The following is a 26,026-nucleotide window of genomic DNA, read 5'->3' on the forward strand; positions in this document are numbered from 1 at the left end:
GCAAGAATCGAGTCTGAGGCCAGGGGCTGCTGGAGCAACGCTGCTATTTACAGGACACTGTGGAGCAACACACGACAGAAACGCAGCAGCCATCTTAAGAGCTAAAAGAGCAAGAAAGACAGACAAGAAGTTTTCATATAGAAACTAGAACACCAAGATCTCTGGCAACTTGATGTTTGGGAAAAAGATTGTTTTATATAACCTGACCTTATAAGAGAAGGAAACACTTGGATATAAGCAAATAAAAAGGGCTATCCTGGCTGTCAGGCAAGCGTCCTTGTCCTTTCAGAGGGCTTTTCTCTTCACACCTGTTACCCTTGTGGGAAACGAAGCCAACCCTTTAAGAGCTGGGTGAAGGAGCACCTTCTGCACCAAGCCCCGCAGTTCCTGTCAGTCAGGTCAGGCGCTGGCTAGGAATGCAGCTCCCTGCCTTCCCCAGACAGACTCAACAGGTGTGGGGCACGGCCCGGGCCTGCAGCTGGTAATCCCAGATGGCTGACGTGGGCACCACGGTCCAGATGTCCTGCAGCACGGGGAGCTTCTCACCCCTCTGTGGGATAAGTCACCTGGAGGATTTGCCTAAAGATTCCTGGCCCTCTCAGGAAGAAGGATCTGATTTACTAACAAGAGTGCCAGGTGATTCTCAGCAGGGGAGTTTGCTAAGCACTGGTTTCTAGAACTCTACGGGGCTCCACCCCCACGAGAGATTATAATTTGTTGGTCAGCATCCTTGCCGGAACCACCAGAATTACTGATCTCAAACAGCACAGCCAATATATGTGGATCAACAGCCCTGCGTGGAGACGTTTTGTCAAAATTACAAATTAGGAGAGCTAAGGAAAGCATGAAAATGTGCTATTTAAAAAATCACGTTGGATACTCTTTTCACGGGAGCATAAAATTTAATGTTTGGGCAGCAATATGTTGAATTCCTGGTGAACAAATAAAACCACCACGGTTTTCATATTCCTCATCTCCATCAGCTTCAGTCCCTTGGACTGAGAGTCATTTCCATTTTAGCACGAAACACGGAAGATATTTTCTACCAGATTGACTGGTTGACTTTCTTTTAGAAGTCTACGTTCTGCATTTTGGTACCCAAAGAAGACAGAAGAGGATCCCTCCGCGCAAGCTCTTCAGTGGACGCTGACCTCTCTGGGTAAAGAACGCTTTTACCGCCCAGGGCAGCTTCTGACCCGATGCACTTTTCAAGATGGACACACACTCTCCAGGCAGCACCGAGGGAGGCCTCGCTGCACCCTCCCTGGCCAGCATGCGGTGGGAAAGGCTACACGGCCATGTACTTGGAGAGAGGGTTGGGTGGGTTACAAAAAGCACATAGGTAATTCCAGTTTGGCAAGAAAAATTGCGCTTTCGGTTCTAGGAAAGTTGTAGCATTAACTTTAATACTGTACAGACTGCACGGAAGCTGGACCTTGGTCAAACTAATGTTTCCTTCTAAAAGTGCAACCAGTGTGAAGGAAGCACCTTAACACCAGCCAGGCAACCTGCAGAGCACACTTGCTTCCATGACTCAGGCGCCGCCTGACGGCAATTCCGCTCACTTGAAAGATTAATAGAGATTTCAATAGATACTGTGGTGAGGACTTCTGCTCCAGAACCAGGCTGATGAACAGCTGCCAAACCTGGGGGTCAGGTAGGAACTGTGCTGAACAGTTAAAATTCCCCATCCTGTTATTAACAGCTGGGACATTCTAGTTCTTCCTGTGCTGCATTTAACAAATGCCCATACATGTTCAGATGAAGACCAGTGTGAATTCATGGAGATTATCAGTAAAATTTGAAAAGTCCCACACATATTCAGAAAAACTTCTGAATACAAAAATAGATGACTGGAAACATAAAACCCAGTGAAATACTGCTCTCCCTTTTTAATCAGTTTTACAGAATACATTAGTAATGACATCAGAAGACAGGACAGGTTTCCTGTACATATACAAGATGGTGCAAGCTCATTACTGAGACTTTTATAAGGATTTTTTCAGTTTCAAGAGGAGAGGCAGTACAAAGTTTTTTCATACACATGAAACACAAGAATACGTAGACAAGACAGAGCATCAACTCAGCAGAGGTGAGTTCTTAAGGCGCGTGGCCCTGCCCACACTGTCTGCATTTACCCAAAGGGAGAGGACCTCCTCTATCTTGAACTTAACCTTTGCCGAGTGCAGGCCTGTGGGACATGGCAGCCCCATTATGACTCCACAGCCCAACCACACCAACCTTGACAAGAAAGTACGTCCAAGCGTCCTCAAGAGTAATAAAGCTATTCTTGGGCATCCTACTTCTTGGGTAACCTACATTCTAAATTATATTATTAATCTGGCAATGTTCTCAAGCATTTTGGCATTCAAAGTATCTCAAGTGTCTCATCCCTTTTCATCTACTGACTAAAACATCTGAGTTTCAAGAAGAATTGTTTTTGATTCCTGCACACCTCCCCCCAAATTTTGGCAATTACATACAGGATAAACTCACTAGAGAGGAAAAAAAAAAAAGGGGCGAATACAGATTTCTTAAAGAAACAAAGAAGGAACGGAAAGGCAGAAAGAGACTGTCTAGGACACACACATGGAGCTGATTCCACCACATTTCAATCTCTTCTGTGCAATCCACTAACAATTTGGAGCGAGTGTGTTCCTACCCTCCCTTGTCACACCCAGGCACATCAGGAGGAAGGAATTTTTAAAACTTCATCCTTTAAACACACTTAGGTTGACCTTTATTTGACCCAAGCTGGGGTCTGCAAGGCAGGTGGTGGGAATCACATCACACAGAGCTATGGGCCCCCAGCACAAACACGGTCTCGCTATCCCGGGGCGGGGTCTCCACTCTCTCGCTTACTCACCGCGGGGACATACGTGCTGGAAGTCTGTGGCACGTACATAAAGGTTTCCAAGACACAGGAAAAGAAAACCCATGCATGACATCTATTCCCAACCCTCACAACATCTAATTCTCTTACTACAGTGACTTAGTACCTGTATAAAAAGGTTTTCATATGCAGGTTTTGTTTTTTAAGAAAATCAGAAGAAAGTAATACTGTGGCTGAAATGTGACCTAAAATGCAAAGTGTTTTCTACCAAACGAGTTTTTTAAAAAATAATTTTACAAGGAAAAACAATCTTTAATCTGTATTGCTGTTTAACGCTCCCCAGTAGCAGAGTATTAACACAAAATACAAACTTGTTTTTTTTTATTAGCTAAGTTAATTCTACAAGATTTCAGTGAACTGAGCCGCTATCTCCCCATTTAATATTCACTGGCCTTACACATTCCACACACCAAATGTTTCCTGTGGTGATTCTGCACCTTTGCACTAACCCTTCCTGTGAAGTAAGTGCTGGGAGGGGTGCAATAAGAACAAAGAACATTCAAAGAACAACTATTCCTCTTTCGTGAAAGAGAAAATCAAGTTACACCTGTCACACATCCCACCACGTCCAGGCAGATAGGTACTAACTGCCACATCCAGGGCTCAGCACCATCATAAACCCTGTCGTGAAATCAAACCAGTGGTTGATGCTGAATATCCCGTACTCTTGATCTGCTTTCCAGAGGAAACTTAGGTGCACCCTAAACAGCTGAGCTGTGCTTCTCTGTCAGAACCTGAGTCAAGACCCCACACACCCATCTCCATCTCTGGGGTTCACCCTCACCAGTGGCCCAAGCACCACAGAGCCCTGCCTCTGAGGTAGCCCTGTACCCCAAACTCACCACCTTCACCACAGAGAAGAGCCTTCTGCAATGTTCACATCTTCGTATTTATTCTCATAGTGATGATATGGAAGATTTACCATCCATCATGGAGGAAAAAAAAAAATCTCTCCTTGACTTACAAGTTAAATCCCCTAACAATGAACTTCAACTATTCCAAGTCTTCTATTGATTTAGTATTTATTGACTCAAATGCGGAAGTAGATGGACTCCCTCTCGGTCTTAGACCTCACATCAGCCAGTATGTCTGTCTGGTACTGTATTTGTGATATCTGACTTCTAGTACCTAGGTATGTCTGACAGTTACACACAGATTTCTCGACCTAACACTCAAACGAACATTCTGTAGTACTGGTTTAATTTTCCTCTCTCCCTAAAAGGCAGAAACCACATGCCACACTCCTATGTAATTTATGATTACAGTATATTAAAATAAATGAATGAGAAGAGGTGGAGACAAAGAAATCCAGCTTCTTTAGGCACAGTGGAGCACAGGTATCTTGGAGAGAGGGAAGAACAGCCTGTCTTCGTCTGCTCAAGGCTATTTATCACAGTTCCCTTAAAAATGCCTGCAAATGCGGCCAGCAACAAGGGGCGCAAAGGATGGAGCCAAGTTTGTTATAAAAGCAGCTAAACATGTTTAGGAAACATACAAAGTGACACCAGTCAGCGATGACCTATGTACAAGGCTTGTGCTTGAGGCCTTGGGGTGCCTCCCTGGCCAGCTGCTCAGACACCAAAACCCAGTCCTGATGAATTATCGATATACAATCAAACCCAAAATATTGAAAGACATAGTTTTTTTCAGAAGAGAGAAATAAAGGCACAGAAACCTGCCAAAATAGACTTTTCCCCCGTAAGAATAGTATGGTTGATTAAAATAGTTTATCACTAGTAAAACTTGTATCACTAGAGCAGACAATACAAATTAGTTTTTTTTAAAAAATGACATTCACTGAATTCTGGTCTGTGCATTCAATGTGAATCATCATCAAAAATATATTACAATTAACAGTTTGTAAGGAGTTCTGCTTGGGGTTTCTACACGATACCGAGTATTTCAGATGAGGAGGACCACAGTGAAGATTTAACTATCTATTCTTCCTTCTTACGTAACCACGTGTGGAGATTAGTCTGTCTCCTACTGCAGGTTCAGACGTCCACCATGAGACATGTCTGCGTTGACCTAGTGATCTGCGGGCCCCACATCACAGGCAGCCCTGGACACCACACTCCACACCTAGGAAAGTCAACACACTGTGTCACACTTTAATAATAAATAGTTGTGTATTTTTTTGTTTTCTGCCTTTAAGCTCAGCTTAAATTTTGTCAAGGAAACCATTTCACAAGAGGGTACATCACAACCTACTGTCAGCAATAGTCCTTGTTTATTAGAATCTGAAGATGTCCATATTACATCAAATATAAATATATATTATATTTACATTTCCTTCTCAGCTTTTCAGTTTAGGTGAGTGTATTTATAGATAATGCCACTAATGTCACCACTATTGTAATCCTCAGTGCAACGGGTATTTTCCTTCTATTAGATGCAGAAGATAGGACAGCATCTTAAAAGAGGTACATACTCCTCTTTAAAATAAAAGGAAAGAAGGTGTATCCATGATGGAGATGTAGGAATCTTCTAGGAGATTTTGTGTTGTTTTTTTAATATTTCAAAATACCTGAAAAATGTGGTCCCTTTTTCAGTACTATTCTCTACTTGGGGGCAAGAAAATAACAGAAGATGCAACTTAGAAAGGAGCCCAAAGAAAGAGAACCTGCATGTTAGCTCATTAATCTGTTTAGTAAAGATCTGTTGTAAAATGTCTGAACGCTGTACAGTATTATACAAAACAATCTTCAGCCTTCACACAGCTGGTACATTTCCTCAAAGACTTGTCTGCCCGCCTAACAGTCTGCGCCATGGCCTTGGTCTGGGTCACTTTCGGTCATCGATAGTTTTAATGAATTCCACGGCTGCCGTGAACTGCATCCACCAATAGGACTCCTCTCCGGACAGACAGCTGGCATAAAAGCTACTGATGTACTGAACAGTAGACAGCAAACAGGGTGGATTTGCCTAGAAAAGTGAAATATTCTTACAGTGAATCAAAAAGACAGGTAGCGATGCAAAAATTATCTAACATCTTCAAACGTTTTCCTGTCAGAGATACCGGTCCTTTCGAAAGTAATACCAAACTTCTCTTTGGATAACTTTAAAGCCCAGTTACCACCATGAGTAGCAAGAGAGTACTGCAGAGGCAATCAGGTTTTACTTGGGTTCTAATCCCCGCTGAACTGTCTACAGTTTACTATCCTTGCACGTCATTCACCTCACTGCACTAATCCCAGCAGACTCAACTACTCCACATTTCAGGATTCCAGATCACGAGAAAGGAGAAAACGCTGCAGGCAATGACAAACACTATAAAGAATTCAATGTGAAAGAAGATGGTAAAAGCACAATGAAAAGAACTTGTCCCGGGCCTCCCCTGGTGGCGCAGCGGTTGAGCGCTGGGTTGCGAAGCTGCCCACAGCCTCTGCAGCGCCGGTTCAATCCCCAGCTGCCAGCGAGGGTCCCACATGGCACGCAGACCTCTCCTGCTGCCCGCTGCTGCTCCCCTCAGCAGTGTATTTCAGTCCTTCTGCCTGTTCTGTTCCCGGCTCTGGCTCTGGTGAATCCTCTCACCCTCCTGCATTTCTGACTGTACCCAGTGCTTGTATAAATAAATAAATAAATCTTTCAAAGAAAAAAAAAAAAAACAACTTGTCCCCACTCATTCCTTGTCTCGTTCAGTGACTGCACACTGAACCCCACCGAGAACTTCAGGCACTGCTTTAAAAGCTGGGAGCTCGTCGAGCCGCCCACCCGCCCACCTTTCTCCTACAACCCTAGTTCTGCACAGACACTCTCTTTCTGGGCCACACGGCTTGAGACTTGGAAAGAGGTCAAGGTCCCAGCACCATGCGTGCTCAGAGCAAGCTCTTCAGTGACAGCAGCAGGGGCCCACCTTTATCAACACGAAGACCAGGACGGGGACAAAGTCGTCTGCCCCCGGGACGGAGTCCTCGTTGGCCAGGCTCAGAAGGTTCATGATGGTGGAGCACATTCTCAGGATGCACTGCACTTTGTCCCTCGGGGTCTTGTAAGCGCTTATCGTCCTGATCTCCGACTGTGCAGACGGCCACGGCGCCTCCCGAAGATAGACCTGCGTGAGACCACGGACACGCAGCCCCTCAGCCAAGTGGCCACCAGGGCAGTGACCCCAGCCCCTCCACTTCAGGGGTGGGAGGGGAAGGCTGCTGCCTGTCCCTTCCGCAGCAAACTCCATTCCCATCCCTTCCACTTTCACTTAAGAGTGAAGCTTAACTTTGCAACTTTTAGATAATTTGCTTTGTATTTTAAAGTAGAAAAACCAAGATGTCCATTAATAGAGCAAGGGGCATACAGTAACTCAGAATCTAGAATTCATAAAATTTCAAACAACTGCATTTCTTAAGTAGCTAGGCTGGAACTTCTCTACATGCAGAAGCATGAACAAGCTGCTTTTAAAGGAAAATAATTGAAAAATTAGTTTGCACCATTGTTGCCACAGTTCCAGAAATGTTTAAAAAATCAGACAATTTAAAAATGTATGCTAATTAACATTCCATTAGTAGAGTATTTAATAAAACAACCAGAAAGCTCGAATACCTAACTTTTTCTAGTTTTTAAGAGTGGTATGATGGGTAGGGAAGCTAATGTCAGTAGCTAAAGACAATGCTCAGGTCACACTCAGAGCCAGGGCCCTCTCGGGAACAGCTACACACTGATGAGCTGCCACAGCCCTCCCTCTAGTAGGACCTGGCTGCAGGCCCCTCGGACCCAGGCTGGACAGAGGCCACCAGCCTCTGACGGGTCGGGCGGGGCTCCTCTCGCTGGCTCTCCTTCCTCCCCACTATTGACATCCTTTCCATGCTGGGAATTTTAATCCTCAGAAGGACCTTTGAGAACGTGTAGCTGTAACTGATGTTTATAAGTCATTTAAACACCAACTTTGTTTTCTTGAAAAACGGTGATACGCCATTGGCAGTTTGAATAATACCCCCCACCCACGCGATATAAACCTGTCTTACCTCTGGTATCTGAAGGGCTCTGTGATTTGCAGTCACGACTTTGGACAATCTCTGAATATGATCATGAAGAACCCTGAAAACCCCCAAAACACACATGTAAACATGTATTTCAAACTTATCGCTAGATAAAGATCACAGCTGAGACGAGCTGGCGGCTCTAAGTATTTTGTCTTGTCAGGAAGGCTCACGGTGGGGCCTCCCCAATGGCCTAGGGGTTAAGTCTCAGTGTTATCACCACAATGATCTGAGTTTGATCCCCGGCCAGAGAGATAACCTACATATGGCGCAGCAGACCTCTCCTGTCTCGCCCACTGCTCCCCCTCACAGTGAATTTCAGTAGATCCACCTGTTCTGCTCCCCGTTCTGTTTCTGGTGAATCCGCTCACCCCCAACTCCTCTCTGTACCTCTGATCTACACCCCAGTTCTTCTACGCAAAAATAAAATCTAAAAAACAATAAACAGCAAGACGTAAAAAGGCTCACATTTAGGACATGCTGAGTGAACAGAGGAGAGGCCGGGAAATCCTTCCTCCTCAGAACAGGATAGGACAGTTTCCAAGGGAGAAAGGAGAGGAGCCCTTTATCTAGAAGCTCCCTGAACATTAATTAGTGAACCGGCTGAGAGGAGAAGGCACAAAAGCCAGAAACCGAAGATCAGAGATGCTTAGATGCAGCCGCTCAAGTCACATCTCAGATGAAAATAATTAGGCCTGCAAAGGTGAAGGCTTTGCCAAAGGGTCCCCAGGGATTAGCAGCTGAGGCTAAACTCAGATTCCGGATTTCCAGAACACTCCGTCAGTGCTCCACTAGATAAACCTGCAGCAATCCCCTGGAGGAGAGGATAGAAACAATCTGCTTCAAGCTGGCTCTCTGCAGTAAATACAGTCTGAAGGTCCCACTCAGTATCTCACGCCAGAAGCCAAAAACTGGTGGTGTGGGGAGAAAACAGGTTCCACCTGGAGCAGAGGCTTGGGGGCTGAAAGCTCTGCACTGTGAGCAGGTGAGAGAGGCAGGCTGGACAGGAAAGTGAGCTTGTTCTACAGAGGCCTAAGAGAGTCCTAACAGGAGTCTAGTCAGAAAGGCTTCTCCCAGGAAGTGATGCCGTCAAGATCTGAAGGCTTAGCGAGGGCAGGAAGAAAGAGAGCGTCTAGGCAGAGCTAGCCATCAGTGCCTTCCTAAAAGGCCGTAACAACTCACCCCCCAGGCCGACTCGGCATGTCCTGCAAACGCCAAAGGGTAAAAACTGGGAGCGGCTGACTTTCCTTAACTAGCAGACCCCAAGTCTCATGTAAAGCTTGTCTAATATATGGGGCCAGCTGAGGGATCCCTCCACGGTCCAACACAGGCACTAAGCACAGACGCACTCACTGGTCGCGAAGAATGTCCCCGTCCTGATTAGGGTAGAAGGCAAGCTTGAAAATCCGATTCATCACACTCCGTTCAATAGCCAGCTGGGCGTCCTGCAGCTGCTCCTCGCTGGCGTTTTGCCAGATGACATCCTGGGCCATCGCCCCATAGAGGAACTGCAGGAAGTCTTCCACCTGAGCAGTTTTATCATCAGCCGCTGTGAGTTTCTGAAAGTCTACAATGCAAAAAGAGTAACTTTTAAAGTACACTATCTGCGTAATTTTTAAAAGGAAATTACAGCAATCACTTTTTCCACAAGCTATGCAGATACTATGCTCTCAGAGCCAATAGTGTCTGTCTGGTGTGGTTTATTTTAGGAGAATGTACAGCCAAATCATCAACATCAGGAAAAAGGCAAGAAATATATAAAAGTTCAAGAGCAAGGGCTCTGTTGTAAAATGATAGTGTTTTTAAAAATGCGATATATTGAGTGGATTGAAAACCTTTACTCAATTTTTATAAATTGTAGATAGTCAAGCTAGAACACAAATAAAACGTATTGGTTTGACGTTAAGGTTTAATGGTTAAGAACCCATAAAGTAGCTGAGCACTGGGGGAACTGCTCCAGGCAGGCAGGTACTCAAAGCTAGTACATCCTATGTCCACATCTTCCTACAAAGGTGACCGAGGAGCTGCTGCATCTCTAGTACTAGTCACCTTGAATGAACTCCCTGATCTTCTTCTCCTTGCTCTCCAGCAGCAGCCTCACGCAGACGGTGGTGAAGTACCGATTAGCCACCTCCTTGTCCCGCAGCACCCTCTGCAGCAGCCTTTCCAGGTGCGCCTGCGTGGTCTGCAGTCCTTGCCGGCAACGCGTGAGGTAAGCGATATAGGGGGCCCTCTTCCTAAAAGGAAAAATCTTTGCAGGACAGCCATATACACGGTGCACGCTGTCTATAGACACCAAGAATCTTACTTTTTCTTTCAAAAGAAAAGTACCTCATGCTGAAAAACTCTGGTTTTACAGATTAGTATGTCTGGCTGCAAATAACCATCCTGAACACTAATTCTGGGGCCACCTCAAAGCAGAACCACTCTGGGCCTCTACGAAGAACACCCTCTACTGGGCTGAACAATTAGCGCCCAGACTCGCTGCAAGTCTCCCAGCCCCTCCACATCTCTGGTCTACCTTGTGACGGAGCAGGCCCCCATGCTGCTGGGCCGCCCCAGACACTTAACAGGAAGTTGACTGCTACAGAAGACTAAAATAACAACCAAGTTTAGGTTAACACACCACTAGGTCATTAACATACCACCGCTTAGCTGCTTAGCCTGAGCGCCACAGTCATCAGCACCCCCACTCCCTGGGCCTCAAGATCTCCTCACTTGCAAGCATCTCAGTTACATTTTTCTCCACAGTGTCAGCAAGCGGCTGGCAGAGGGTAATGTGAAGCAATCCCTAGGCCCACTCCCGCTTTCAGGAAGCAGTGTTCCCGACACCACTAAGAACAGGAAAATGCTACCCCAGCTATCCCGGTCTCGCAGCATGGGCACACCGCTGTGCTGAAGCTGCTATTTGGCAAAGCTCAAGAAAATGCACTCCCTGCTACTACTAGCAGAGAGGCCCATTTATGAATGTATTTCCAGGAGAAGTATCCAGATGTCCCCCAGCAGTTTACTTCCAGGTAAACCCAGAGGAACGCTTTGCAGTAAGTCTAGATTCATTTCTGAAAGAACCAAGAAGCAAACCCTGACTGCTGAGAAGTGTCCGCGCAGAGCAGGCGGGGCCCGTTACCTGTAATCCTCGGCGATGGACGCCAGCAGTTTCCTACAAGTCCTATTATCGAAGCGGCACACGCAACGCATTGTTTCTTGAAGCTGAGCCATTAGATTCTTATCTTGTAAATTAATCGCTTCAGCTATTTGAACTTTTAAGAAGCATACAATTTCATTGTCTAAACAAACAAAAACAAGAATCCCTTTATTACTGCCAGTTTCTATGGGCTCACATAAGCTCGACATGTCCCTCAGCCCTTGCCTGTCTATTCTGCATGCGTGTCAGTGGAGCCAGCTGTGTGGCCACCCCCATTCAGGCAGCATGTGAGTGGACCATCCGTCACCAAGGCCCTGGCAGTGACACTCATATGAATGTACTATCTGACCATAGGAATCGCCATAGACCTGAGATACGGCTGAATACTGGTAATTTCATATGGTTCAACCTGTAAATATAGGGAAAAAACAATCATGTAGCCACTCACCTTCTGGGTCTGTGTGGTCGGGTAAACCATTCCTTGTTGAATGGGTTAGCACTGGGAAAGCAACAGAATCCGCAGAGCAAAGAGCAAGCCTCAGTTTCTTTTTTGCATCTCTGAGGAGTAAGTTAAAAATGCATTAATTTCTTTATCCAGACAGGTCAGATGTTGTGAACATTTACTATGTAAACTAGCACGCTACCTCAGGACTCAAACATCTCAAGTGGTGTACCAAAATAATTCTTTTTTTTTTTTTAAAGATTTATTTATTTATACAAGAGCTGGGGTACAGGCCAGAGGTGCAGGAGGGTGAGAGAATTCACCAGAGACCGAGCTGGGAGCACAACAGACAGACAGACTGAAAGCACTGCTGAGGGGAGCAGTTGGCGTGAGACAGGAGAGGTCTGCTGTGCCATGTGGGTTTCTCCCTGGCCGGCCGGGATCGAACCCATGCTGCAGAAGCTGCAGACAGCTTCAAAGCGCTGCACTCAACCGGCTGAGTGTTTTGGGGAGGCCCCAAAACAATTCTTGACTTACACCTTACGTAACAGAACAGGCTTTCTAGTTACCCAAGGAGTAAAGCTGTGAAACTGCTCTGGGCAAGGACTCCTCTGCCAAGTCACCAGAATCACTCTAATCACCACTCCTTTTCCTTCCCATCACGTGTCGGGCTCTCTGCTGGCATGAGAGGAAGGCCAGGGGGGCAAGCTGTGCCCGAGTTGAGACCGAGTGCTCAAGGCCTCCCCCACAAGCAGCTCCTGTGCTGAGAGGCCATCAGGATTCCTTTACACGCTGGTGCCTGCCGCCCTTTCTGGTCTTGTAGGGCCAGAACTTCAAATCTACTATTCAAAGAAAGGAACTGCAGCACCTCAGAGAACAGGCCCCGGGGCTCCTTCTCTGCAGGGCTTATATTTGTCCACCTCACCGACTGGCTCTGAATCTTTCCCGACTGGTTCTTGCCCTATGAAATGTGTAATTTGCAAGTCAAGCTGATCAAACGTAATGTTCACCCACTTTGCAACAACACTTATAAAATATTTACAGTGGTAAAATCATGGCTGGAAAGTAACTGTCTGCTACTCCCTCCAATTTTACTGTAGAAAAAAAAATCATAAAGCTTTATAGTATTTACAAATAAAATAATATGCAATTTAGAGTTTGCTTTAAAATAACTAGGAGGAGGGCCTCCCCGGTGGCGCAGCAGTTGAGCACTGGGTTGAGAAGCTGCCCGCAGCCTCTGCAGCGCCGGTTCAATCCCCGGCTGCTCCCCGGCCACCGGAGGAGGGTCCCACATGGTGCGCAGACCTCTCCTGCCGCCCGCTGCTCCCCTCAGCAGTGTACTTCAGTCCTTCTGCCTACTCTGCTCCCCACTCTGGCTCTGGTGAATTCTCTCACCCTCCCGCGCTTCTGACTGTACCCAGTGCTTGTATAAATAAATAAAAATAAATCAATAAATAAATAAAATAAAATAAAATAACTAGGAGGAGGAGGAAACAGGAAACAACGCTGGCCACGAATCAGTATCCAAGGAACCTGGGCAGGGGCACGTCACTACGGGCTCTCATTTTTGTCCGTGTTTGACAATTACTGTAAGTTAAGAGACTATATATATCCATATATGTATTTTTTTTTAAGATTTATTTATTTTATGCATACAAGAGCTGGGGCACAGGCCAGAGATGTGGGGGGTGAGAGGAGTCACCAGAGACAGAATGGGGAGCAGAACAGGCAGATCTACTGAAATACACTGCCGAGGGGAGTGCGGCCAAGACAAGAGAGGTCCACTTCGCCATGTGCGTAGCTCCCTGGCCGGCCGGGTATTGAACTCATGCTGCAGTGACTGCAGATAGCTTCATAGTGCAGTGCCTACCCCCTTGCGCCACCAGGGAGGCCATACATATATATGTTGTGTGTGTGTGTGTGTGTGTGTGTATTTATATATATATGGGAAGAAAGAGCAGGAGTGGGGCAGGGAGAGGGAGGAGGAGCTAGATAACTGGTGCTTAAAAACTGATAACCCCTTGGGCCTTCCCGGTGGTGCAGGGATTAAGTCTTAGCACTCTCAAGCTATCACCAGCCACAGCCTGAGTTCAATCCCCAGCTAGGGAGGTGACCCACCTAGCACAGCAGACCTCTCCTTTCTCGCCCGCTGCTCCCCTCAGCAGTGTATTTCAGTCAGTCCACCTGGTCTGCTCCCCACTCTGTCTCTGGTGAATCCTCTCACCCCCTGCACCTCTGGCCTGTACCCCAGTTCTTGTATGCATAAGTAAGTAAACCTTTAAAAAAACAAACTGATAACCCGTGTCTAGAGCAGCACAGGTTCCTAAGAAAAGAGGACCTTTTTCAGGTCACTGAGGTCATGTTCTTTTGCAGGTCTATCAGAAATAGAGACCCACACAGGGCACAAGGAGGATGAAGGCCTGAGGGGCTCCAGAAGGCTGAGTGGGGACAGTGGACATGTCAGCAGCTCCAAAGCTGACCCCACCTCCTACCTCATCCTCCCCCTACATTTCTCACATGGGCTGGGAGCTTGGCATGGGCAGGGCACAGCCGCTGCTTCACTTCAATCACTCACTGACGTGGCCCTTGCAAGCTTGCGAAGGTTTTGTCTTCACCCCTGAATGAGTGCCTTTGATAAGTGACATGCACAACTGAAGCGAAGTCTTCTCAACTTTTTTTTCTTCTCTATGCTTTATATACTTTTATTTCATCACTGCAATGGTGATGAAAAGCCCAAATCCAAAAGCCCTAAGTCCAAAGAAGTACCTGTAAGAGAAGGCTGAGTCCTGAGGGTGGGCGGCCTGGCTTGCAGAGTCAGGGAGGTCATCAGCTGAGATGTTCTGCAGGGTTTCGTCCCGAGGAGAGTCGTGCGCACTTTCGCTGTCACCCATGACCTCTAAACAAAACCATCAGGGGGCATAAGCAAGCTAGTTGGGAATATTCTGGCACTACCAGGTATTCAGAGCAACAATAAATGAACACTGTGCTTTTCAAAAAAGCTTCCTGAAAAAGGGGAAAATATTTCTAACATTTAAAACAAGTTATCAACAGCACCAATTATCAAAAGAACAAATGTCTAAAAGAATGGTTTCGCTTTCTTTTTAATTATTTTTTTAAGTGAGGTAACACCGGCCTACAACTACGTTTCAGGAGTACGTGTTTACACCTACTCTAATATGTTACCATACCAGGCGCTCCAGAGACTGGCTTATGATCTAACCCTAATTCCAAGACAATGAAAGTCTGTATTAACTTATAAAGTTAATATTCTGCAATCAGAATCACTGACCCAAGAACTAAAAGAGGCTTCGAGATCATTTTACCTCAACACACCTGTTTTACAGACATGGACTCTTGCCCAATCAGAAAGCAGCCTGCTGTGCAGCCCCTAGGCAGCTGGGGGCTGAGCCGCTCCAGCACGGGGCCTCCCTTCTCCTCTCCCAAGGGCAGCGGGGAGAACTCCAAGATCAGCAAGGACAGAGCCCTGGCTCCCACAGCAGCATCTGTCTTTTCAATTCATCAGTTTAGATAATGCATGCACGAATAAAATCAAAAGGAATAAAAAAGCCGCAGTGTGGCTACAGATACTGTGCTTACACAGGTAAAATAGCTTTATTCTTAGGAAAAAGTTTCAAATGTTTCAGGAAAAAAAAAATAGAGAAAATGTGGCAACATGTTAACTGTTCAGTCTAGGGGGACCTCCATTGTGTCATTCTCCTTGTGTCTATTCTGTTATATTTAAACTTTTCCTGAGGGTGGGGGCAGCCTGGTTCGCAGAGTCGGGGAGGTCATCGGCCGAGATATTCCTGAGGAAGTGTGGGAAGTTATGATCTAACCCTAATCATAAAGAAAGTGTGGGAAGTTCTCCCCACCAAAACCCACCTCTCAGGAGCCCTCTTGGACCCCTTGAACCAACACCGCACCAATTTATCCTTTTCTATACTTCTGTTTCCCCCTCAGCTGTCTTGGGGGTTGTACCATAGTTTTCTGACAGCTCTCAAAAGTAGCCATTTAAAGGCTACTTAGAATTCAGATTGCTTGTATCACTGTAATACAAATCACCAGGATTCTGTCTTGATTTTCACCTGAACTTTCATAGTTTGCCATTGCTCCTTCACTGGGGCTGCTTCGTTTGATGGCGTTCCTGTATTTGTCCAGAATGTCCTCAGCAACCTGAGCTTGTGCACTGAGTCTAGGGCTGGGGTCATCTGTGGGGAAAGGAGAGGGAGAGAGTTAGCCCCCCCGGCTCGCGATGATTCTGATGTTAGTACGACACCAGTAGTATAATCCCAAAGGCGGATTAGGAGGTGAGACTTAAAAAGAGCACATATCTCAGTGTTAAGAGGCACCATGCAGCTGCCTACTCAGCCCGCTTCTAGGCCCGAGAGCCTTGCCAAAGCACGACATTGGGGGGATTAGCTCTACTTTCTCATCATCGCCAGAATTCTGCATGACAGTATCAAAAAGTTCAGTGCAGACTGAATGGATGATGGGTTTCTAGAGTGTTTGCACACTCCAATCACTGTTATGAGCAATTCATGCTAACAGAACCTCCAACAATGCATTTTTCTATGCAGACTTCATTTACTGAGACAGCTCCATGCTGGAGGGGAAAAAGTATTCAAACTTAGAATTAAACTCTTTTAACAGCAGTAAAAAATGCCTTTATTCAGTCTCCTTCATGAATTTCTCTCTCTACACCACATGCTGAAAAGTTCAGATGCTCAAGTTCTATCTCACTAAATGTGACCACAACAGTGCAGCTGCTGGAAAAGAGCACGTCTGTGCCTCTGCGCCTGCGGTGGTGTCAGAGGCACGCCTACAGAATCGAGACATTGTTGGGAGTGCTGGAACTGTTCCAGGGGTACTCAGAGTAAAAGCTTATCACAACCACAGCACTGTTTACTACAGGACCACTCTTCTGTCATCTAGCCCAGGCCATCACAATGTCTTCCTAAGTGTAAGATGGCACAGTCATTCATTAACAGCTATCAAAGCAAAGAATTACTGTGGGTCTATGGGAGAAAATTAATGCAAACTCCTGAGGTAGAATTAGGCCAAGCAGGTAACTATAAAAAAATCACATCCTGGTAGAATCCCATTTTTAAAAATTCTAAATACACATGAAAATCACTGGGTGGGGTGTGTGTGTGTGTGTGTGCGCACGCTAACATTTATTGAGCACGTGTCAAGCATCAGGAACTGTGCTAAGCATCTCATCTGAATTATCTTGATAAATCCTCACAACACCCCTACAGGGAGATAACAATTGTTATCTCCCCCATTCTATAGAAGAAATCAACATATGGAGAAGTTAAATAATATACTCAGAGGCTCTTCTATGTCCATAAAAAAGATATTTAGTACTCGTGTCTCTGTAAAATTGCCATAAACTATAGAAAGGATTTCCAAAGTAATTTAATATTTCTGCTATGATGCACAATAAGACAGTTCCAATAAAATTTGGTCTTTTTCAAAATGTAAACTGATAAAAATCTTTATTATCACCAAACCTTTCTTTGGAAGGGAGGTACTTGTTTGCTATTTGTTTTGAGTGCTGCTGACAGCTCTGAAAAAGGGACAACGAAATCTGTCTAAACATAATAAAAGTCACATGTTGCTTTTAACCTTTATTTCTATAAGGCCAGTCTTAAAATTTTTACCTCATAAAAAAGAAAACAAAAAATGTTATATAAATGAAGCTGTGAGTATACTTTCATGTAAAAATATAGACATGATTTCAATATCCAAAAGCAAGAGAATGTTCACACTGCATGAAAATCATATTATCTTATAGCCAATAAAAATGATTAAGGGTCTCCCCGGTGGCGCAGTGGTTGAGCACTGGGTTGCGAAGCTGCCCGCAGCCTCTGCAGCGCTGGTTCGATCCCCGGCTGCTCCCCGGCCGCCGGGTGAGGGTCCCACATGGCGCGCAGACCTCTCCTGGTGCCCACTGCTCCCCTCAGCAGTGTACTTCGGTCCTTCAGCCTGCTCTGCTCCCCGCTCTGGCTCTGGTGAATTCTCTCACCCTCCCACACTTCTGACTGTACCCAGTGCTTGTATAAATAAATAAATAAATCTTTAAAAAAACAAACAAAAAAATGATTAAGACACAACTATGTCTAGTAGAAACTAGGAGAGGGCTGATGAAACAATGTAGTAAAAGAAGAATACAAAGTCACATACATACTCTCTAGGTCAAACATGAAAAGTCATGTTCAAATATGGAAACACAGAGAGAACATGAAAGAAGAAATAGGGTGGTGGGATTATGGACAGACTGTTAACAACTTTCAGAACATGTTTAACTGATTTAATGAAAGTTTTCCATGGGCCATTAATCAGGACTGGGTAGAAATGTGTGCACCAGTTGGGAAGCTAAATTGCTTGAATCAAATACAAAATGAAAGAGTTTATGAAAAAAAACTACTTAGCTTCTAGTCTCAGCACCAATAACCAAAAAAAAAAAAAAAAAAAAAGTACTATTCAAACATACAAGTAAAAAAGTAACTTATTTATAGCTTCTCCAAAGTTACTAATCCAACATTTTACAGATAGGACATTTCATTAAGAGTATTTCCCTTGGGAAACACAGATGGCATTCTCCACTGAGGAACATGGGAAGGATGTGTACACCTCTTGCCAAAAGGATGCCTTTCCAACTCTTCCCAATCAGACTGTGAGTTCCTGAAGGAGAGGACTCCTGTATGATTGACAAACTTCCCACAACACTTAGCACAGTGCCTGGCATGAGTCAGATGTTCAACAAGTATTTGCTGGTGGAATAAGGAAGGCTTAAATGTTGTCAGCAGGAAACCATGAGGCCATCTCCTGCTGTGCAAAACCTTTTATTCCAAGAAAGTCACCTCAAAAAACAAAGCAGAGATGAATGCTAGGGCATGGAAATGCGTCTAAATACATGGAACTTGACGGCAGAGTCTGTATTAAAATGGGATTCTACCCGCACTAGGCTGAATTCTTTGAAGGAGGATGTTCTTTTGAAACCTGTCCCATTTTTTTAGTAAAAACTTTCATTTACTTTAGGATAACATAATTTAAAACCAAAATAAGAAAAAAGAGGCGAGATTAATTTCCCCCAGGTGCTCTACATCACGGGGCACAATACAGAGCAATCAACTTTCAGGGTGGGTCATTAACACTGCCTGCTGCTCAAACTTTCCTTTTAGGGTGCTCATTCATAATGTGCCAAAAAGAAGCTGCAAAAATACAAATGCTGAATAAGGTAAGAACCCATATCCTAGTATTTTCCTTGGGTCAGAGAGCAATGTTAAATGAATCAAGCTGTAAAAAATTGGTAAAGTTCATAAATTTATGACATTGCTTGAACACTTTATCAGAAAAAAAGGAAACGATTAGGTAAAACAGAATTTCACTGTGACCCTGAATAATCAAGGACCGTAGATGTAAATAAATTTAGAATTAATTTATTAATCATCAATGTTAGAGAAAACTATTCAATCAACAACCCAGTATATGGCATGCACAGCACCAAACCGTCACCACACCTTCCTAAAAGGCACTGAGTGTCATCATCTCACTAAGGTGTCGAGCTGGAGGCTATGCCTAGATAGAGGCTCAGGATCATAAACAGAAGTTATGATAATGAGGATGATGATGGTGGTGGCGGTCTGCAGGAAGAGCACACTGAGATTCACTGTGGCCGCCAACTGGAAACCACAGCGCTATGAAGAACATACTCCCCACTGTACACACACAGACACACTCTTCTAGAAAGGCAACGCTTATGGCACCCAAGATAAGTGTTATGAAATATGTGCTCTGGGAATGAAGGAGCCAGGAAGTCCATGGATCTACAAACCTGTGAGTGTTGAGAATCTGTCAGGCCCCAGATCATCTTTGTCTTTTTCTTGTTTTTCTTTCTTTCTAAATGGTATAGGAGCTGGAAATTAAATAAAGTCAGTAGTGTGACATATAACATACTGCACTACTTGGAAGACAGCAGTCATTTTGGAGTTAACTGGTGTGCCAACATTTCTAAGTGAAAGGAGGTTGAAAAGTTTAAAAGCTAAGAAATCCAAGTGTCAACTGGTAATAGTTCTTAAAATAGCATTGAAGGTCCTTAAAGAAGCTTTGAGAATCTGCTTTGGGGTCATTGTCATAAGGAAGAATGATTTAACGGGAATCACTGGGACCAAATCAAAACCACTGCCTCTTAATCTCCCATCAAAAACAACACATTCAGAACTCTGAGCCTCATTCTCTCCTCCTCATCAAGTGGCCTGAGCATGCGTGGAGGCAGTGCTCCTCCGCTCCCGAGCACACAGTGCCGTGCAGAGGCCTTCGGAGTAGTCCCTAGCTTTAATCCTGCGTGAGCTCTCCTTTCAGGAAGAGATGCTTTTGCCAACTCAGATCTCAATATCTACTGGTGTGATGCCAGACTAGTCACAAAAAAAAGCAAACAATTTTATACAACTGCCTTCCAAAATAAGCACTCGTTAATATCTCGGTATAAACATTCTCAATGAACATAGACATAAAAAGCTTCAGTTTATCCCAGGAATGTAAAGGGTGATTTTTCATGTTTAATTACCAATAATGTTGATTTCTCCTGTCACAATTATTAGCAATACCTATGTCAAAAGTCTCAACCATGACCTGTGTGACTTCCATTTATGAAATGCTACCACTTCCTGCAAAGAATAAGCAACTGTCAATTTTTGAAGTTCTGCCTTAGCATTCATCTGTGTACAATTATTTTCTACACCCTCAGAACAGCTAAAAATTGAGGCCCAGCAAGTCTCGCAGAGAAACTCAGATACTGGCTCTCTGAAAGAGATTTGGGGGCTCTGCTTCTTGTTGCTTATATAGCATTCTAATATTTTATAAAATTACCTTTAGGCATGGCTGAAACAAAACGTTTTCTCCACCAAGGTCTGTTCCTGTCTGATTTCTCATCATCGCTATCTTTGCGTTCTTCAGTCTGTAGAAAAAGTTTGATGCTTTATTTGGAATTCAGTAGCAGGATAAATTACTATGAAAAGGATTTCAGTTAGTCTGTGAAATACAAACACCACTCCTACTTGCCCCCAAAGCAAAATTGTTGTTATTACTGTATAAGTAACTTTTGAACACGGAAGCATATTTTTCAGTACTTTCTCAAGTAGACTGTGATCTGCTTGAGGATGAATGTTATCTCATTATTGCGAGTCAACTAAAAACTTAAGACGGAACCCAGCATAAAGTAGGCACTCAAATATTTAAGGAACGAGCAAATGCCATGCACATGAAGTCTAGGGGGTAACAGAGATAGGTGCAGTAGAACCATTACAACACCAAGTGCTGTGTGCCAAGGTCTATGCAAGGGTATTTATCTCATTTAAACATCACAGCAGCCTTAGGAGATAAATACTATTTAGTCCTTTAAACACATAAGAAATACAAAGCTAAAAAGGTTACCTCCCTTTTTACTCAAAGTTACATGGTCTGAGTGTGGCACAGCTAGAACTGAAACCTAGCTCTGACCAACTTCAAAGTTCATGTTTTGAGGAACAATCATGTTGCGTTATCATTCAGACCAAATGTCACAGGGCAGAGACTGTAAATCCTTTACTTGCTATCATGAGACCTTAGACAAAGCATTTTCACCTGTTTTTCCATCTATAAACCTGAGACTAGAAAGACCTTTTCAAAGGATGTCCATGAATGGTTTAGAGAGATGAGGGCATCCGTGCCAGGGAGTTTTTAACAGTGGGGTGAGTTATCGATTATTTACAGGGGGGACTCCCCAAATAAGTACATGCATGAGGAATAATAAGCAGGAAGATTTGCTCACTACTGGAGACAGGAGTTACAAGTACAGAAAGGGAGAGTGATGATATGGACTCTGATGCTTTAAGGTTGAAATGGAATGTGCTGCTGAGAGCTTGTTTCTCTACATGTAAAGACAACATATGAATAAATACTAGTGTGAATGTGTGTACACATACTCATACACACAGTCCCTAACTCCGTAAAGTGAGAGGTCCTGGGAGCAGCAAAACCCCGACAGCAGTGGGCAGACCTTGATTTTAGAACTAAAAGAAGGAAGGTCTCCTTGGAGAAATGGCTGCTTCCAGGACTAGGCAGACTGTACAATAAAAACAAGTAACACTTCGTGCCAGAAAGCAAAGCAATATTCAAAGAATGACAGCAGCACATCAAAGGAATCCAGGAGTCAGCTTGAAGGGACTCCTTGGCTGAATGGGGGACAGCAATAAACACACTGACTAAAATAGAAAACTCTAAGACCACAGTAAGTAATGATTAGTAAGTGGATAAACTAAAAATTTAACAGGAAATGTATATATTTTCAAAGTAACCTCCCGCCACACACACAAAATATGTACTATAAAGGGGAAAAGAGTAAACTTTTTGGTAGTGAAAGAAATGTGAAGTTTAAATAAAACTAGGGGCCTCCCCGGGCGCAGCGGGTTGAGCGCCACGCTGTGAAGTTGTCCACAGCCTCTGCAGTGCAGGTTCGATTCCCAGCCAGCCAGGGAGAAACCCACATGGCACGGCAGACCTCTCCTGCCTCGCCTGCTGCTCCCCTCAGCAGTGACTTTGGTCCGTCTGCCTGTTCTGCTTCCCGCTCTGTCTCTGGTGAATTCTCTCACCCTCCCGTGCCTCTGACCTATACCCCAGCTCTTGTATAAATAAATAAATCTTTAAAATAAATAAATACATAAAACTAGACCCAAAACTGCCTGGAGAAAAGTCAAGTGTGGTAAAAATGCAAAACACACAACTGCAAAACTATAGTAGCACAAGTTTCCTACGGGTTGTAGTTGTGGATATACGAGACTGACAAATCACTTTCAATCACGATTACAGTCCTGATGAGTCCAAAACCTATATAACCCATGTTAGTCGCAGACAACGGGCAAACCAGACAGACAGAACACTAACGTGACCAAACAGCAAACTCCTCTACCCGGTGCACGTCCATACCTCTCCTCTCGAGGAGTCCTTACTCGGGGACGAAGATGATGAATGTGGTGCAGCCACCAAAGAAGTAGCACCAATGGCTGCTGCTGGAGGAAGTTCTCGCTCTTCATTCCCTGGACGCCGGTTCCAGCTGGGATCGCTCATGGGGCGCCGGACAGACGACACGATGTCAGAACTCCTGCTGCGAACTAATCTCTCAGGGTAAGAATGCCTCTGCTTGAATGCCTCCATTTCAGCTGGGGTTAAAACATGGGAACCAAAGTTTGGCAGTCGGGCTTCATTTCCTCCCACGGCTCCTTCCAGGATAGGGGGGTCCGGCGGTGGATGTGACGGCCTCGCATAGTGAACCTTGGGCCTTACCACAGCAGAAGCCGCTGGAACACAGGGGAAAAAGTTTGCTATTGAGACATAAGCAATCTACTAAAGGCAGTAACAAGGGGTTTTGATTTTGTTCTTCTGTGTGTAAGACAAGAGTCCAAAAGTTCATCCGACTAGTTTACCTTCATGTGAAGACAGCGGGTCAAACAAGGCAAGCAGAGATTCTGACTGAGAAGGAGGAGAAGTCAGCTGGTGGGCACCTAAGACAGACAGACAGACAGTGAGGACAACTTAGAACTCATGACTCTGTGAGTGTCCACATTGTGAAACAAGTCTGAGCATTTTTCCACAATTTTCCATTTTTGATAAACTAAGAGGAGTATCAGGAAAAAAATCTATTAAGTTTCAAATTCTGATTACTACGCATTTGCTTGTTTTTATTGACATACACAGATTTTAATTAACTTAAGTGGTCTAGCATCCACATGCCTATTACATGCCTACCCACTTGCCAATACAGTTAATGCAAAGAGCACTGAGTCCGAAGATGTAAGCCATCAAAATTTTCAGAATGTCACAATTTCCCTGAGCCTTACCTTCCTCCACCTATAAAAATAGGGCACTAATACCTACAAAAAGAATATTAACAAAGTGTGATGAGGGGCCTCCCTGGTGGCGCAAGGGGTTCAAACACAGCACTATGAGGCTACCCGCAGCCACTGAAGCAGGAGTTCGATCCGTAGGAAGGGGGCTGACCCACGTGGCGAGGCGGCTCTCTTTTGTCTCGCCCACTGCTTCCCCTCAGCAGTGTGTTTCAGTCAGTCTACCTATTCTATTCCCCATTTTGTCTCTAGTGAGTCCTCTCACCCCACCTCCCTGGTACCGCTAGCCTGTACCCCAGTTCTTGTATGCATAAATAAATAAATCTTTAAAAAAAAGTGTGATGAAATATGAAATATGATACAGCTCTCAGTAAATGACAATTTATAAAAGAAATCATATTAAAATGAGTAATTTTCCATTACAACATGAAACAAATTCAAACTTCTAAAGTATGCCATTTTAAGCAACAGTAAAAGATGACTCCTCTAAGCATATGCCTAACAACCAAAATCAAAAATATTAAAATAGACAGGTGTGCAGAGGCTAAAATATTCAACTATATAAAAGAAATTGTTATTCTAAACTTGAGTCTGAGCTATCTTTTTTGCAAATGCATGACAGCATTATTTCATTTTTCCTTTTGTTCTTTATTTTATGGTTACCTCTCCTTTTAAAAATTATAGAAACAGTGTATCATTATGAAAAATAGTTTAGGAAATCAATTCTTAAAACTCTGGTCTTAGGAAACATTTACATTCTTAAAAATTACTATCTCTAAGAGCTTTTGTTTATGTGGACTATAACTATTGGAATTTACCTTACTAGAAATTAAAATTGAAAATAATAAAGTATTCATATACTAATTCATTTAAACATACATATTAAGTGGTAACATAATCCTCTTTGATGAAAAATAACTATTTTCAGGCCTCCCTGGTGGCCTAGAGGTTGAGTCTCAGCACTATCATCTCTATGCCCTGAGTTCGATTCCCAACCAGGGAGGTACCCACATGGCGCGGCAGACCTCTCCTGTCTCCCCTGCTGCTCTCCTCAGCAGGGTAGTTCAGTAAATCTGCCTGTTCTGCTCCCCACTCTGTCTCTGGTGAATCCTCTCACCCCCCACAACTCTGGCCTACACCCAGGTCTATGCTAAGTAAATAAATAAATGTAATGTTTAAGAAAAAAGACACCACTGCTAGCATTTGGTCATTCCAATTCCTTCTATATGATAGGCTTTTTATGACAGGTTTTATAAGCTTATATATAAAATTCTTTAAATTTTTCAAGTGATATTATGCTTCAGATATTTCATATTCTTTAAAGCATTTGAAAAATAACCACAGAAACGCTAATTAATGCTTATATCAAAATTCACTTAGCCATTCTATTTTTTTTATTCTTTTTTTATTTTTTATTTTTCCAAAGAGTTATTTATTTATTTATACGAGCACTGGGTACAGTTAGAAGCGCGGGAGGGTGAGAGAACTCACCAGAGCCAGAGCAGGGAGCAGAGCAGGCAGACCGACGAAGTACACTGCTGAGGGGAGCAGCAGGCGGCAGGAGAGGTCTGCATGCCATGTGGGATCCTCGCCCGGTGGCTGGGGATTGAACTGGCGCTGCAGAGGCTGAGGGCAGCTTCGCAACCCTGTGCTCAACCGCTGCGCCACCAGGGAGGCCCTATTTTTTGATTCTTAAGCTGCTTCTAATTATCTGCCAATATGAGCATTATAAAGAACATCTTTCTGCATAAAACTTCCTCCATCCTGGAACTGTCTCCTTTTGACTACTTCCTAAAGCACACTTAAGTGGACCAAATCTAGTGTGCATATTTTATTTCATTTTTTTAAAGATTTATTTATTTATACAAGCACTGGGTACAGTCAGAAGCGCGGGAGGGTGAAAATTCACCAGAGCCAGAGCAGGGAGCAGAGCAGGCAGAAGGACCGAAGTACACTGCTGAGGGGAGCAGCAGGCAGCAGGAGAGGTCTGCGCGCCATGTGGGACCCATGCCGGCGGCTGGGGATCGAACCGGCGCTGCAGAAGCTGCGGGCAACTTCGCAATCCAGCACTCAACCGCTACGCCACCGGGGAGGCCCTAGTGTGCATATTTTAATACCTTAATTACTTTTTCCCAAATTATGCTCCAAGTGCTATATGGTATCACCAGCAATGTGTAAGACTGCCTGTTTCACCCTCAGATGTGGCTGTTTTTAAGTCACTCTCATCTCCCCTTCTTACCATGAGTTACTTCATCCATGTCTGGACTAGTGACAGAATCTTTGCCCCCAAAATCAGAGCTGCACTCAGATCTCAGGTCCTCTATCTTATTGGGAATATCCTCAGAGGTTGCACTTATGCCTTAAAAGAAAGGATTAGTAAAAAAATAAACAGCAAGAAGAACAAAAGAACCACACAAAAAGTATATGAAGTTGGGAGAAATATAAATATTCTCAAAAATTTTATGTCCAGTTCTATACATGTGAGTTCTATACATGTAAGGTATTTCGTATTATACCTTTATTGTACTACTGCTTAGATATGTTCACCTTGATTGATACAACATAATCAGAATTATCATGTGGTATTTAAATAAGAGTAGCACAGGCTACCCAGAACAGAGAGTTACAGAGGGAACACACATAGACTGTCAATTACTTTAGCAGGCTCCATAAAGCCACACATTA

At 44.1% G+C, this 26,026-nt stretch overlaps 1 protein-coding gene across 11 annotated transcripts in view; it reads right to left on the reverse strand.

Annotated features, from left to right (window-relative positions):
- Positions 1-446: 446 nt before the first annotated feature.
- The window catches only part of GAPVD1 (GTPase activating protein and VPS9 domains 1), a 73,820-nt gene continuing 48,240 nt past the window's right edge, over positions 447-26,026 (reverse strand). For 8 of the 11 annotated variants that reach the window (XM_037494793.2, XM_037494792.2, XM_037494794.2 and 5 more), the window contains 14 exons: positions 25,581-25,700; positions 22,922-22,999; positions 22,425-22,795; positions 20,331-20,418; positions 19,297-19,377; positions 15,542-15,664; positions 14,223-14,352; positions 11,463-11,572; positions 10,997-11,156; positions 9,919-10,106; positions 9,223-9,436; positions 7,855-7,927; positions 6,750-6,947; positions 449-5,818 (listed from right to left, as the gene is read on the reverse strand). In XM_037494793.2, the coding sequence (XP_037350690.1) occupies positions 5,678-5,818; positions 6,750-6,947; positions 7,855-7,927; positions 9,223-9,436; positions 9,919-10,106; positions 10,997-11,156; positions 11,463-11,572; positions 14,223-14,352; positions 15,542-15,664; positions 19,297-19,377; positions 20,331-20,418; positions 22,425-22,795; positions 22,922-22,999; positions 25,581-25,700 (2,075 nt within the window). In that variant the 3' untranslated portion in view covers positions 449-5,677. Of the gene's footprint in view, positions 5,819-6,749; positions 6,948-7,854; positions 7,928-9,222; positions 9,437-9,918; positions 10,107-10,996; positions 11,157-11,462; positions 11,573-14,222; positions 14,353-15,541; positions 15,665-19,296; positions 19,378-20,330; positions 20,419-22,424; positions 22,796-22,921; positions 23,000-25,580; positions 25,701-26,026 lie in introns of all 11 variants that reach the window. The other 3 variants (XM_037494797.2, XM_054689664.1, XM_037494796.2) reach the window with 2 other exon arrangements.

The sequence above is a fragment of the Talpa occidentalis genome, unplaced genomic scaffold (genome assembly GCF_014898055.3).
Source record: "Talpa occidentalis isolate TD23 unplaced genomic scaffold, MPIMG_talOcc4v2.1 talOcc4.7, whole genome shotgun sequence".
In the NCBI taxonomy this organism is placed as follows: Eukaryota; Metazoa; Chordata; class Mammalia; order Eulipotyphla; family Talpidae; genus Talpa; species Talpa occidentalis.